Consider the following 14200-nt stretch of genomic DNA (forward strand, 5'->3'; position numbering starts at 1 on the left):
TTTAAGTCGGAGTTGGCATCTCATAGCCTTTCCCTAAAAAGATGTATTCTACAAGGCAGCACGACATGAAGCAGATTGTACTGGGTTACATGTTAACAATTAGATATTAAAGTTACATGTTAACAATTAGATTTTAAATGAATTAATTAGATATTAAAGCAAATTAAGTGTTGCAAAAGATCACTATCACCGGTTTATACAGTTCTTTATGTTATTCTGCCATTAAGTTTATTAAACACGTTAGTAAAATCTAGCGATTTAAATAAAGTTAAATAATAAATGATATTAGTAATCATCATAATACTAGCAGAAAGCAACCAGTAATACGGGCTATGGTCGGTTTGATATGTAATTAATTTAAAGTTTAATTTAAACAATTTGAAGTTGCGAAATATAGGTAATATCCTTTTAGGAAAATGCCTTAAAATTGAAAAATTTAATCTATCTGTAAAATAAACTTATCAAGTATGCGGTAAAATAATTTACCAATAATTAAACATTGCTTGTGTAATTTACAACGAACATAGGTCATATCAGTGTAAGGCAGAACCATTTTCCTTGACATTCTTAAGTTCGAAACAATACGTTTTTAGTTGCTGACACAAAATAATAACATCATGCTTTAAATTGGCGATTTTTCTTCTAAAACTAATTTCTTATAATATTTTTTATTACATGAACTTGAATTAATTATTTAGATTAATATGAAGTTAACTTATATTATACAGAGGTTATTAATTTTTTGGTATCCCTTAATTAATTCTTCTTTAAAAAAGAAAATATTTTTTTAAAAACCTTAAATGCACACAACTAAATAAATGTATTAAAAATGATTAAGTTTATAGTAAAAAACTAACCAATTAAGTACAAATACGTTTCAAACAAAAAAAACTTAATTTACAATCAAACATGTGTATAACAAATTTAAAAAAATATGTAAACTTTGAACTTTAATATTGCATTAATGCCTCCTATGACAAATCTAAAATAGAAATTGCAACAGATAAGTAGACATAAAAGAAAAGGAAAAAAAAACAAAACTGGAAAACAATTTACCTGCTTTCGGTAAATTGTTGTCATACTTCAGTTGCTGTCATGATGCAGCTTGTCGGTGTAGTTTAATGACGTTATTTCACGTTGGCTTTTAGTACACTTTACTTTATTTTAAAAGACATCACAATATATATAAAATACTTTGATTAAAAAGCAAAATAACAAATACTTCAAGAAGCCAAACTATAAACATTAAAGATAAAAAATCAATTTGAGATATAAATCAATTGCATTTATATAGCTTAATTTATTGTTTTGGCTCATAGTAAACTTTAAAAGCAGTGAGTTAAATAAATAAAGCTTCCAATTAAATATTTTTAGTAATAGAATGTAGCATCATTGTACTACGATTAACGAATAATGAATTGATTCAACTATATTTAAGTTAAGTTGTTGAAAAACAAATAAAATTTTAAATAAAAAAGACCAAAACATATCAAACATAGAACATAATATATTATTAAAAAAAACTTACAAATTTAAAAAAAAAATACAAAATTTAAAAAAATAAAAAAAAATCACCGAAGAAAAAGCAGCATTAAAAAAATTATAAGTATCTTCACTGATAAAAGACACATAAAACTTTTTGGTTGCTGTTTTTTCTTCGGTGTTTCCCAACACCCCTGGATGGATGAGGTCTGCATATAAAGGAGACCTCATCCATACCGCCATTACTACACCACTTATTAATGGACTTCTCCAAGAGAGACCCTGGTTTGTTGGGAGCGATATATTCTATAGTGCTCTAATGATAACGAATCTAAAATGACAAAAGTACTCAAATGTTAACGACTCTAAAACTACAATTAGAAGTATATATAAAAAGTTATAAATATTTGCAATTTTATTTAATCAAAATATAAAGCATAACCTCACCAAATTTTCACAGGTAACAGAAGACGATGCTGAAAAAATTTTTTTTTTTAAATTGAGTAAATTAAAAAGGGTTAAACATAAGAAAAATTTTGTTTTAATAAAAATATTAGTCAAACGCAAACAGTTACAAAATGTCTTATTTATTAAATAATTCTTTCACCTATTGCGCATATTTCTCCATACCAGTTATGCTTTTACCAGACTCTAATGACAAAAAACTATACCAATAATAATCGATACAATAATATTTACATATATATAAATATATAATTATAGTTTTTTTAACTTTTCCCTCATTTCCTCCATAAAGTTGTTCAAAGTAAGAAAAATGATAAATGAAGCTAAAACTGACTAAAAATAAACTAAAAATAACTATAAACTAAACCAAAACTATAAACCAAAATAAACTTCAAATCTTAATATCAATCTTAAGACAAAGGTTGGTTGTCCAGTTTCTTGTGAAAATGAGTTATGTATAAGATCTTTTTATTTTTTTCAGTATTTACAGAATTATAAAGACTGTTGTTCTACGACAATTTCAAACAAAGTTATGTCAATGTAAAAGGTCTGGTGTCGCCACAATGTTCAAAGAAAAAACGTCTGTTGTCCAGAAATGACTTTTCACTTTTTTTATTTAACGTTTTATTTATTTTTTGTCAAAATTATATTTCATGAGCCTTAAGACAAATTAAACAAAACACAAAAAAATTTACATAAACTTAACTATCGAGAATAAACCAATAAAGACTAACTCTTTTGCTATTTCTCCTCTCCTGAAAAATTTTTAAAATGTGAAAACCTACCATTGACTTCTGAGGTACCGATATAAATGCATCATTTATTTAGCTGTACTAATTATATAATTTATACTTAGTTTTTGTTCCAACTCTTCTAGAAGAAGAAATAAGATGCCAAATGGACCGTGAATCATGTAACGTTATAAAGATCACGATTAAAAATTGTAGTTTGATAAACACTGCCGTGTAACCCTCTGCTATAAGTAAATCACTTGGTTGACGAGGTTGACAAAGCTTGGTCTACACGTTTACCAAATCACAGAACTTTGAAAACATGGAAACAACATGATATAAACAAATGCACGAACTATAAACAAAATGTATATATTTAACCTTATATAAACATATTTAAACACATTTATAAAACAAATATATAACACATATGAACACATACACAAAAATAAAAAATACTTTACATTGTTAAAAAAAAACATTGATAAAACAACTATAAAAATCATATTGCCACATACATATACTTATCAAAAAAGCATATATGAAAACCATAAACAAGTGCAAACAAAAACATTAAAATTGACTCGAGAAAATTTTAAAATATTCAAAGTAGTCAAATTATATATATACAAACAATACTCTTTACCTTCATTTTTTTTTCTTCGTAAGAACTACAATCCTCATAACAAAATTTAACCTTTACATACAATAACATGTGACATGTCATTTAAGTGTTGGCACAAAATTTTAATTTATTTTTCTACATTTTCTAAAAAAAAACAAAAATAGTTAATAGCATCACAGAAATTTCAGTAAATAGTAATAACCAATTTTATAGTAATAGCATTAGTAGAACTTTTTTGTTGCACAAAAAATAATTAGGCCTCGTCCATACACGATTTTTCTTCTAAAAAATAAAATATAGGCTCAATACAATAAAACTGTTAAAAAAAATAAAGCTAAAAGTAAAACTAAAATAAACAAAATGTAAAGGATTTAAAATATTAAAAGGAGTGATCCTTTATATATAGTGATACTTTATAATTAATAAAAATGTTATATATAAATTGCTTAACTATAATCTATACTTACTTCAGTTATAATATGATCTTAACGATAATTATTTATCCTAATATGATTCTTTATGTAATATTTCTAAACTAATAAATAATAAATTAATTCGAGAAGGTAAAAAGTTTTAACTTCTATGAGATACCTTTCCTCAATGACCGCGTGTATTTAGAACACGTGTTCTTTTAAATTCATAAAAAAAACTTGTTAACTAATTAAAACTACTTTAAAAACGAAGGGAAACGACGTTAAACGTTAAACATTAACTTTAGCAACTATATAAAGATGATCAGTAGAGGTATTAAATTCTTCGCAAATAAAATTAGGATTTATTATTGAAAAAGGCTACGAAAAATAAATATATAAATTTACATTTCATTAAAATAAAGTGGAATATTTTTCTCAATCAACCACGCTGTAGTGCATGAACACGTGCATTGTCTTGTTGAAAAGTCAAACGACGGCGTGGAAAACGTCGGATGAAAGGTAGAAGATTGTTCTAAAGTACCAGTTGGTATTCTTAACTGTTCATTTTTGTCAAAGGAAGAACGTCAGTTGCAGTTTAGAGTGAACACAGAAAGCCCCCATACCATTAGACTAGCACCACCAAAATTCCGTTTCGAGAAGAAATGTGGCTCTTTACGGAGGTCTCACCAGTAGTGAGTTGTTCCATCTGGTCCATCCAGATTGAACTTTTTTCATCACTAAAGCTGACCTGATGTAGAAAAGTGAAAATAAAAACACCTTAATTCTTTAAATATAATTATTACTACCGAACTTAAAAATTCACTACCTTGGTCCAGTCAAGAGACATATTGTTCCGACCAAAATCCAATCTCGCCTATTTATGGCATGGCAGCAGACGTGGCACAGGTAGCATTTTTTCTCGAACAATGTGTGGAGCATGTTGTAAAGTCCTCCAAATCGTACATTTTGACACATTCAGGTCTAATTCTCGTTTAACCTCGAGACAACTCTTGTTAGAACAAACAGCTTGAATAATTTTGCCCTGGGTACGGTCACTGAGTCTTTTTGGACGTCCAGTATGCTCCTTTTGGCAGTAAGTAGCTGGACTAGCCAAGTAATTTCGTACTACGCGATCTAAACGTCCAATTAGTTGAGCAATTTCACGTTTGGGTTCTCCCTTTTTACGTAAAATTTGTATTTGGGCTTTTTCAGCTTCAGCTAATGTTTTCCCGCGAGGCATATTGCTACAATTAGCAAATAAATAAATGAATTAGGTAAGGAATAGTAATATATAATAAAAAAGTCATTACAGCATTAATAACACACATATTTAAAGTTAACTTACATTTTAAATAAAAGTAATCACAAGTGCGTTATAATTATGAAATGCCCGCAAAATTGATTTTCGCTATTGCGTCCACTAACTAAATCAAAAATAATTATTGCACCTACATTTTAATTTCTTTTACCTACATATTTAAAATAATATGAGTAATATTTATTTAATTATTGTATTATATATAGATCTCAAGAAATTATGTGCTGCAGGCTATAATTATGAAACGCACTGTATGTAGTCGTGAAAACGTTAATTAAAAAAAAAAAAAAAGACATCAACAACTGTAAGATGAATACCGTGACCGTGGGAACAAAAGCGATTATACAATTAAAATGAGAGGGGGGTGGGGGTGTAGGTTAATCCTTAAAAAGTACCGTCTGGTTCATAATAACAAAAAAAAAAAAAAAAAGTTCAAAGTTTTCAAAAATGTGACGAAAATGTTTTCCCTTGATGTCCATTTATCAAAAGATAATAAACGAGCTTTTTTCAACTTTTCAAATTCATCAAATTTCATTTAACAAAGTAAAAAAATTTTTAAATGAAAATTTCTTTTGTTACTATTCATAATGAGAAAAAATTTAATGAATCAAAATATTAAAGAATAGTTCAACTCAAAACAACAGTTTGTTGTTGTTATTAACATGGAGTTGTTATCCTTGTATACGATTAATTGTTAAGCAAAAGTCTAATGGATAAAAAGATATAAACATTGAAGTGATTATTATTTGATGACAGCCTATCTTTGCTTTGAACACTATGTCAGTACAGTTCATATATGTATGTGAAGGTCAAATTATTTTTAATTTTATATTTATAACATAAACATAAAATTAAAAGTTTGGCATTAGCATTAATTAATTTATTAAATTAATTAAGCAAATTAACATAATAATTAACAATAAATTTTATATCAACCTATTATTCTTACCTTGTCTGTGTTGAATACAAATGTTATTCATAAACTGTTGACCAACAGGTCAACAGTTTATGAATAACATTTCAACAGTTTATGAATAACAAGTCAACAGGTCAACAAAGCAAATTCCATTCATGAAAATTTACTAAGCTAAAACCGTATTTTAACAGAAGGAACAATAAAATAAAATAACGAGATATTAAGTTGGTAACTGAGACAATAAGAAGAATTATAAAACTAGAAAAAAGGTTACCCTTTCTTTTTATAATTTGTTAACTATTCCTCACTCATACCTTTATTATACCTCATCTTTTAATACAAAACTAAATTTAAATAATATTTTAAATATTGAGTGCTTTTATTTTTTAAATTAAATCTTTTTAAGCAACTGGGCTAAATAAAATACTAAATGCTTCTATTAAATTCAAATCATTTAATATTCAAACTTTAGTTTATCAAGACATTTATTATTTTAAACTCTAGTTTATCAAAACATTTAATATTCAAACTTTAGTTTATCAAAATATTTATTATTTTTAACTTTAGTTTATTAAAACATTTAATATTCAAACTTTAGTTTATCAAAGTATTTATTATTTTAAACTTTAGTTTATTAAAACATTTAATATTCAAACTTTTGTCAAAGTATTTATTAACTTTGACTTTAACATTTTTTCAAAATTCTTGTTATAAAAAAAAACAATGTGATAAAAACATGACTATGATAATAATTACGAAATATTTATTTGGCTATTTATAATTACTTCTCATTAAGTATCTATCTATCTATCTATCTATCTATCTATCTATCTATCTATATATATATATATATATATATATATATATATATATATATATATATATATATATATATATATATATATATATATATATATATATATATATATATATATATATATATATATATTAAAATATTTTAAATAGAAAATACAACTTTACAATGGAACTTGAAGTTTCATGACATTCAGCAATCATCAGCCATATTATACAAATATAAAAAATAAAAACCGTTATAAAAAATACAAATTTAGCGTTGCAACGGCATCTGACGTCAAGTGTACGTGATCCGATATTTGCTAATCGCAGAATCAAAGTTGAAAAATTAAAAATTTTTTCCTATGCCTACAAGCAGAAACCAATTCACTTTTTTTATTAAGTAGTAAACCACTATCAAAATTCATAAGAAAATATTTTTCACTAATGCAAAGGTTACACTTTTTTGTAGATGGATTATAAGATTGGCATCTTTTAATTATGTTCCACTTAATTATAGGCATGTTACCTGCGTCTTTGTGTTTCCAGATTTCTTTGGAAAGTTCTGTATCATTTCTATACCTGATTGCATTAAATGACTTAAGGTGGTTTGCAAATCTGAGCTTGAATGCGTTTTCACTGATACCGATGTAAGATTTTTCCGTAAGACTGGGATTAGGTGATGATAAAGTGGCTTTATATACAACGTTTTTTGATAGACATTCGTTATTTAACGGGCATGCTGTTTTCTTAATGCTAATTAACGGGATTACAGATTTAAAAAAATAATGAAAATAAAAGATGTTAATTCAGAAAAACTGGCGTCAAAGCACTAATGGCACACGTCACAAAGAAAGTTAAAAAGTAGCAAAGTTTAAAAATGAAAATATGTAAATTTTTGTAACAATTGTTGAGAAACTTTCTTGAAGTGAGGATTTAAAAAAAAATAATAAGTTTAAAATATAAAAGTTTAAAACATTAAAGGTAAATAAGAACTTAAAAAAAAAAAATTAAATAAAAGATAATAGTATTATCTATATATATATATATATATATATATATATATATATATATATATATATATATATATATATATATATATATATATATATATATATATATATATATATATATATATATATATATATATATATATATATATATATATATATATATATATATATATATATATATACATAGCCGTATTAAGGCGGGGGCGGATGGGGCTGCAGCCCCAGGCCCTTATAAAAAATATAGGCCCTAAGGCCCGTGACTTTTTTTTTTTAAGGAACCAGATAAATATTCCTATGTTTCTCAGTTTTTTTAAATAAATTTATTGGGAGCTGCGGAGGCGTTGTGAATAAATAAATGAATAGAGAAATACAATATCTCTATCTTCGTATATTTGGCGGAATTTTGGTATTCGAAAATATTTTTTAAATTATCTTTCCGCATAAAGATGTTTTGAGAACATTCAAGTTACTTATGTTTCCATCTATGTCCGCACAACTATCAGTTTTTAAAAAACACGCTAAAAAAATTAACTTCGTGACATAAATTTTTTAATTAAATAAGCTTTATAAGAGAATGTTTTTAAAACATTCGTTGATGTAAAAACCTTTTAAAGGAAAAACAATTAAATTAGTGAATGATTTTAAAGCACTCTCTTATAAAATCTATTTGATTAGAAAATTTATGTAAGGAAGTTAATTTTTTAGCGTGTATTTAAAAAACTAATAGTTGTGCGGACGTAGATGGAAACAAAAATAAACGTGAATGTTCTCAAACAATAAAACATCAAAATTTTTTTTATTTTTTTTTATTTTATGATCACTTCCGTTACCGCAGAAAATTACAGCATTGCTCATTCGTTTACAAAATTAAAATAAAAAATGAAAAGGAGCGGCCTGAGCGGTTGGGACAAAATGCAAAAAAAGAAGAAGAATGAGATTCAATTAAATGAATTATTGAACAAAAATAAAAAAATGACTGAGTTTTGTAATACTGCAAGTAGTGTCTCGGTATCAGCTACAGCGAGAGCGAGTTCAAATTCACTAACTATGTCAATAATGTCAGCACCAGTTCCAGGTAGTGCTAATAGTGTCCCTGCAGACTCAGCTACAGCGAGTTCAAACTCATTTATGTCAGCACCAGTTCCAGATAGTTCAGCGAGTTCAAACTCATTTATGTCAGCACCAGTTCCAGATAGTTCAGCGAGTTCCAAACTCATTTATGTCAGCACAAGTTCCAGGTAATTCTAATAGTGTCTCAGCAGACTCAGCTACAGCGAGTTCAAACTCATTTATGTCAGCACCAGTTCCAGGTAATTCATAGCGTGTACTAAATAGTACATAAATTATGCTACAATTTATATTTATTGTTTTTTTTTTATACTTTCAAAAGAAAAATATATGAAGATTCTAGCTTCAGCTAAATATTTGACACCATCAACAATACTAAAAATGATATATGTTTGCTTATATTGCTAAATGCTATCCTATTCCAATATAACTTAAATATTGTTATTGGTGCTTTTGTAATGTTAGACTGTACTAAGGGCATACATGTACTTCACTTCTCTGTTTGACCTTTGCCAAATTGTCACCGCCCAATGATCTATATCCTGGAAAACATGAAAAAATATTTACATGATAAAACAACAATACAATACCTTAAGAATTTGTCAGTGCACAGTAATAAACATTGAGTTAAAGAATGAATTTTTGTGTATTTGAAATATTGTTTATTTTTATTTTTTTAATTTTTTCATTTAAATACCAATATTATTGGTATTTTCTTCCTTTATTGCTGCAAGGATCTTTTTGAGTGTATTAATACAGGTCCTGTCAAGTAACTCTTCAATGTCAAAAATAATATTGAAGCTGCTTGAATTGGTTACATCAATTCCAATAATTTGCAGGGCATTTTTATGAAAATGTTGGATCTCTCTTTTTGCAGCAGCACTGCACGAAGTGAGAATAGGAGCACTGTATATCAAGTGGCGAATAGCGTAAGATCGGTAGACCTGTAAAAGGTTTGGCTGAGTGTGACCAATTTGCTTAAGACGTCTGAGCAGATATGGTATTGATTTTATTTTGCTGTGAACTTTTGTCCATTGTTCATCCCAATCAATATTCTCATTGAGCATGATTCCAAGGTATTTGTGGCTGCTGACTATTTCAAGTTCAGTATTATTGAGTACAGTGGATGGTAAAGCTTGAATTTGGGAGCAACTGGGGATAATTCTTATGATTTTACATTTCGGGCCATTAAGTTTCATTCCGTTTACGTTAGACCAAAGAGCGACGCCATGAACAATGGATTGAGGCAGGTTGGTAGGAACTTTATCATTAATTATATAGGTCAGTATGTCATCAGCATATTTTTCGAGCGATGGTTTCAGGTGGAAGATAGACGTTAATGTCGGAAATAAATAGAATGAACAGGATTGGACCTAGAACACTACCCTGAAGTACACCTGCTTCGATACATTTCCAGTCAGTGGTGTGATCATTTGTTTTAATTCTTTGTTGACGGTTAGGTAAGTAAGCGGCGATCCAAGAGGTGAGCCAGCTAGGTAGAATGTTCACTAACTTTAGCAGTAACTAGTCATGACTGACAAGATCAAAAGCTTTTTCGAAATCAAAGAATATTGCATAAATTGATTTGTTGTTATCTTTCGCATGACTCCAGTCCTCTATAATTTGAATAATAGCGTCCATCGTACTTCGGCCTGGAAGGAAACCGAACCGTTTGTTTGAGACCTATAAGTGCTTGGTGTGATGGACAATGAATATGGTAATAATACGTTCAAAAACATTACATAATGTGGATGTAATGGCAATTAGTCGATAGTCATTAGACAAGTGTGGGTTAGAAATTTTTGGAATCGGTGTTATGTTTGCTGATTTCCATAGGTCAGGTAGGTAACTGTTTTCTATGAGGCGGTTGAATAGGATGCAGAGTGATGAGGCGATTTCAAAGCGAGCAGATATGAGTAAAAATGGAGAGAGATCATCTGGTCCTGAGGAACCTGGTTTGAGTTTACTGAGTTGGTTGGCAATGTTACTAAGGGTAAAAATGGGGGGTAGTAGGCGGGTTTGCCTCTCGGTTAATGAGGCATGAGAAGCTGGGTGGTTTCTTGCTAGTCCAAAAACTTTGAAAATGATCATTTAATTGGTTTGCTGGTGTCTCAGAGATAGGGGTGGTGATTTGACCTTTATCAGCAAGATTTCACGCCAAAAATCTGTTTTTCCAGTAGTGAAACGCCTGTTATAGATTCTCTTTCTTTTGGTAATTAGTTAACTAATTTGATTTGCAAGTGCTTTCCACTCTTTGTAGTACCCGGAGAAAAAGAGTTGTTGACGTTATTTTATAAGGCCGTGAATAAGTGGTGTCATCCAAGGCTTAGGGTTAACAAGCGTTGTTGGTTTTAGAGGTTGGCAGATGTCTTGGGCAGAGAGTATAGAATGATAAAAGTTGTTGCAAGCAACTTGTATTTCATACGGTGAATCAACTAAGATTTCAATATTGGTAGATCGTATCAGTGCAACAGTGTCAGCAATTCTACCTGACCGGTAAGCAACCTTGTGGGGAACCGGGCGAGTAGATTTATAGAGATTTAGAGGAGGTTGACTAACTACAACAAGGTGATCTGAATTACCAAAACTAGGAAGAGTATTCGACACATAGCATTTAGGGGCGTTAGTCAAGATGATGTCAAGAATAGATGTTTTTCTGGTGGAGTGTGTGTTGAGATGAATGAGTTGGTGAGAACGACAAATAAAGTCAGTAGGGCAGCCATTTAGATCCCCTGCAAGAAATATTAGTGGTTTATTGCCGATTGTGCAACGAGTTATGGCTGGTTCAATGAGTTGTGCAAGTTGATAAGATGCAGTGCGCTGCTCACTTTTAGACCAAACCGGGATATAGGCACATATAACTAGGCAAGAAGAGTATCCTCGGGGGAGTAATTTTGGGTACACACGAGCGATTGTTAGTTCGATTTCTTGTTTAGGCACCAAGTTAAACGAGTAGTCTGTAGTTAATTTTATTTTTTCTATTTTATCTGAGTATTTTTTGTTTATAAATATAGCAGTACCACCACCCATGCGATCTTGACGTTCAGTGCTTATGCAAGTGTAATTATTATTGATTTGAGAAAGAATAATTTGCTTACCGCTGGGGTTAACCCAGGTTTCAGTTAAACAGGCAATGTCAAGGTTGGTATCTATGAGAAATTGATTAAAAATCTCAATTTTGTTACAGAGTGAGCGCATATTAGTAGTACAGATGGTTGGCAAGCGATTGGTGTTGAGATTAATGCTAGTTAGTTGGGGTGGAGCGAGAAGTAAGGGCACCGCGGATCTTGATGATTGCTCCATCGCGAATGCCCCAGTGAAAGGGTGCATCAGGGTTATCATTACGTAGTTTATCATTACGAATGTTGCGGTCTTTGCGTAGTTGGTACTCAAGTTCTCTTTCAGCAGGAGACATGTCAGGACTGACTCTGTATGTCTTGAAATTCTCATGTGTAGCGAGTTTGCGAGAGTTTATCAGAGCTATTTTTTTGTTAGTAATGTTCTTGAGTTCTACAACAATAGGCCGACAATTTGATGCTTTTTTTGTGTTAAGACGCTTGGAGAAACCAACATCATCATTGGTAAGGCCTATAACGTTTAGGATCTCTGTGATGCAGGGTAACACTGATGGTGGTGTTTGGGTGACATTTGCTATGGCCACTGGTTCTGGGACACCAAATATTATTATATTCTTTTCACGTTTAGCTGCTTGCTTTAGTTCGACAAGGACTTGACCGATTTGTAGCGATGAGTTTGGCTTGTTTCTAACAATATTACTCCAGGATGGCTGGTGTGGGCTTGATTGGGTGGCTGGTTGAGAGTTGATTTTGGTTTCAATAACTGCTAATTTCTGTTCAAGTTTTTTTATTTGGTTGGCTTGCAGGTTGATAGTAGCTTTCTGTTCTGAAATGGTGTTAAGGAGCTCCATCATCCAGATATCAAGGTGTGCGATAGACGGTGCTAAGTTTTTAATGGCTGAGTAACCATTTGCATCAATTTTATTAACCATAATACCTTGCACAAGATGAAAGAATGTTAAATTATGTGCTTTCTTTATATTGCTGTGATGGCGGGAGGGCTACCACCCTGAATAACAGTGGATTACCTCCCAGTTGAGAATTATTTAAATATATATTATACCTTGTAAACACAGTATTGCACTTATTAACACAAATACTGTAAAAAAGTTTAGATGTGTTTTTTTCCGTATATATATATGTAAACATACATATATATGTTTATGTATATATACATATACATATATAAATTTTATAAATATATATATATTTATACATATAAATATATATATATATATAAATATATATTTATATATATATATATATACGTAATTGTATATATAAATTTATATATATATATATAAACATACATATGTATATAAATATATATATATATATATATATTTATATATATATATTATATTAATATATACACACATATATATATATATATATATATATAAGTATATATTAATATATGTATATATATATATATATAAATATATAAACACACATATATATATATATATATATTTACATACATACATAAATATATAACTATATGTATACATATATATATATATATATTTATATATATATATATATATATATATATATATATATATATATATATATATATATAAATATATATATATATATATATATATATATATATATATATATATATATATATACATATATATATATATATATATATATATATATAGACATATATATGAATGTAAATATATATATAAATATATATATATATATATATATATATAAATATGTAAATATATATGTATATATATGTATATATATATATATATATATATATATATATATATATGTATATATATATATATATATATATATATATATATATATATATATATATATATATATATATATATATATCAGGTCTTGTTAAGAAGCGTTACGCAGCTCGCATTTTGCTTGCGAAAAGGCGATTTGCCTATGCGTTCAGCAGTTTTGCGCTACGCAAAAACTTATAACTTTTAGCATATTTAAATTATCTTTTGATTGTCGTTTACATGACATTTATTCAGAAGAAATAAAGTCGTAAGTAAAAGCATTTCACCGCAATTGTAAACTAATAGATTTTTTGTTAAAGAAACAGTTTGTTAAAGAATTTATTTGTTGTTGTTAAAAATTAGTTAAAAAAAATTAAGTGTTTTAAGTTTTATTATAAGGAATAAAATATATAAATTTCTTTTAAATATAAAATTTATTTTTAGTCATAAAAGTTTAAAAAATGTACGATTTATTTCGATATAAATATTTTATTAATAAGATATTTTGTTTATTGTTAATTCAATAACGTAAAGTTTAAATGA

At 28.3% G+C, this 14200-nt stretch overlaps 2 protein-coding genes and 1 long non-coding RNA gene across 3 annotated transcripts in view; all 3 read right to left on the reverse strand.

The window, feature by feature from the left end:
• Positions 1 to 823: 823 nt before the first annotated feature.
• On the reverse strand, positions 824 to 3456 carry LOC136082148 (uncharacterized). Its single transcript, XR_010639434.1, has 5 exons — positions 3325 to 3456; positions 2090 to 3033; positions 1930 to 1958; positions 1057 to 1813; positions 824 to 982 (listed from the first exon to the last, which is right to left on the reverse strand). It is a non-coding gene; the product is annotated as an uncharacterized LOC136082148 (long non-coding RNA).
• Positions 3457 to 4590: 1134 nt separating this feature from the next.
• Positions 4591 to 4956, reverse strand: LOC136082685 (uncharacterized). The gene has a single exon (XM_065802103.1). It carries the CDS (start codon positions 4954 to 4956, stop codon positions 4591 to 4593), a length of 366 nt encoding a protein of 121 aa, XP_065658175.1.
• A 7114-nt stretch (positions 4957 to 12070) lies between these two features.
• Positions 12071 to 14200, reverse strand: part of LOC136082686 (uncharacterized) — a 16418-nt gene continuing 14288 nt past the window's right edge. Inside the window, exon 3 of the mRNA XM_065802104.1 lies at positions 12071 to 12840. Coding sequence (XP_065658176.1) covers positions 12071 to 12840 — 770 coding nt within the window. The remainder of the gene's footprint in view (positions 12841 to 14200) is intronic.

Source organism: Hydra vulgaris, chromosome 07 (genome assembly GCF_038396675.1).
Source record: "Hydra vulgaris chromosome 07, alternate assembly HydraT2T_AEP".
Taxonomy (NCBI): domain Eukaryota; kingdom Metazoa; phylum Cnidaria; class Hydrozoa; order Anthoathecata; family Hydridae; genus Hydra; species Hydra vulgaris.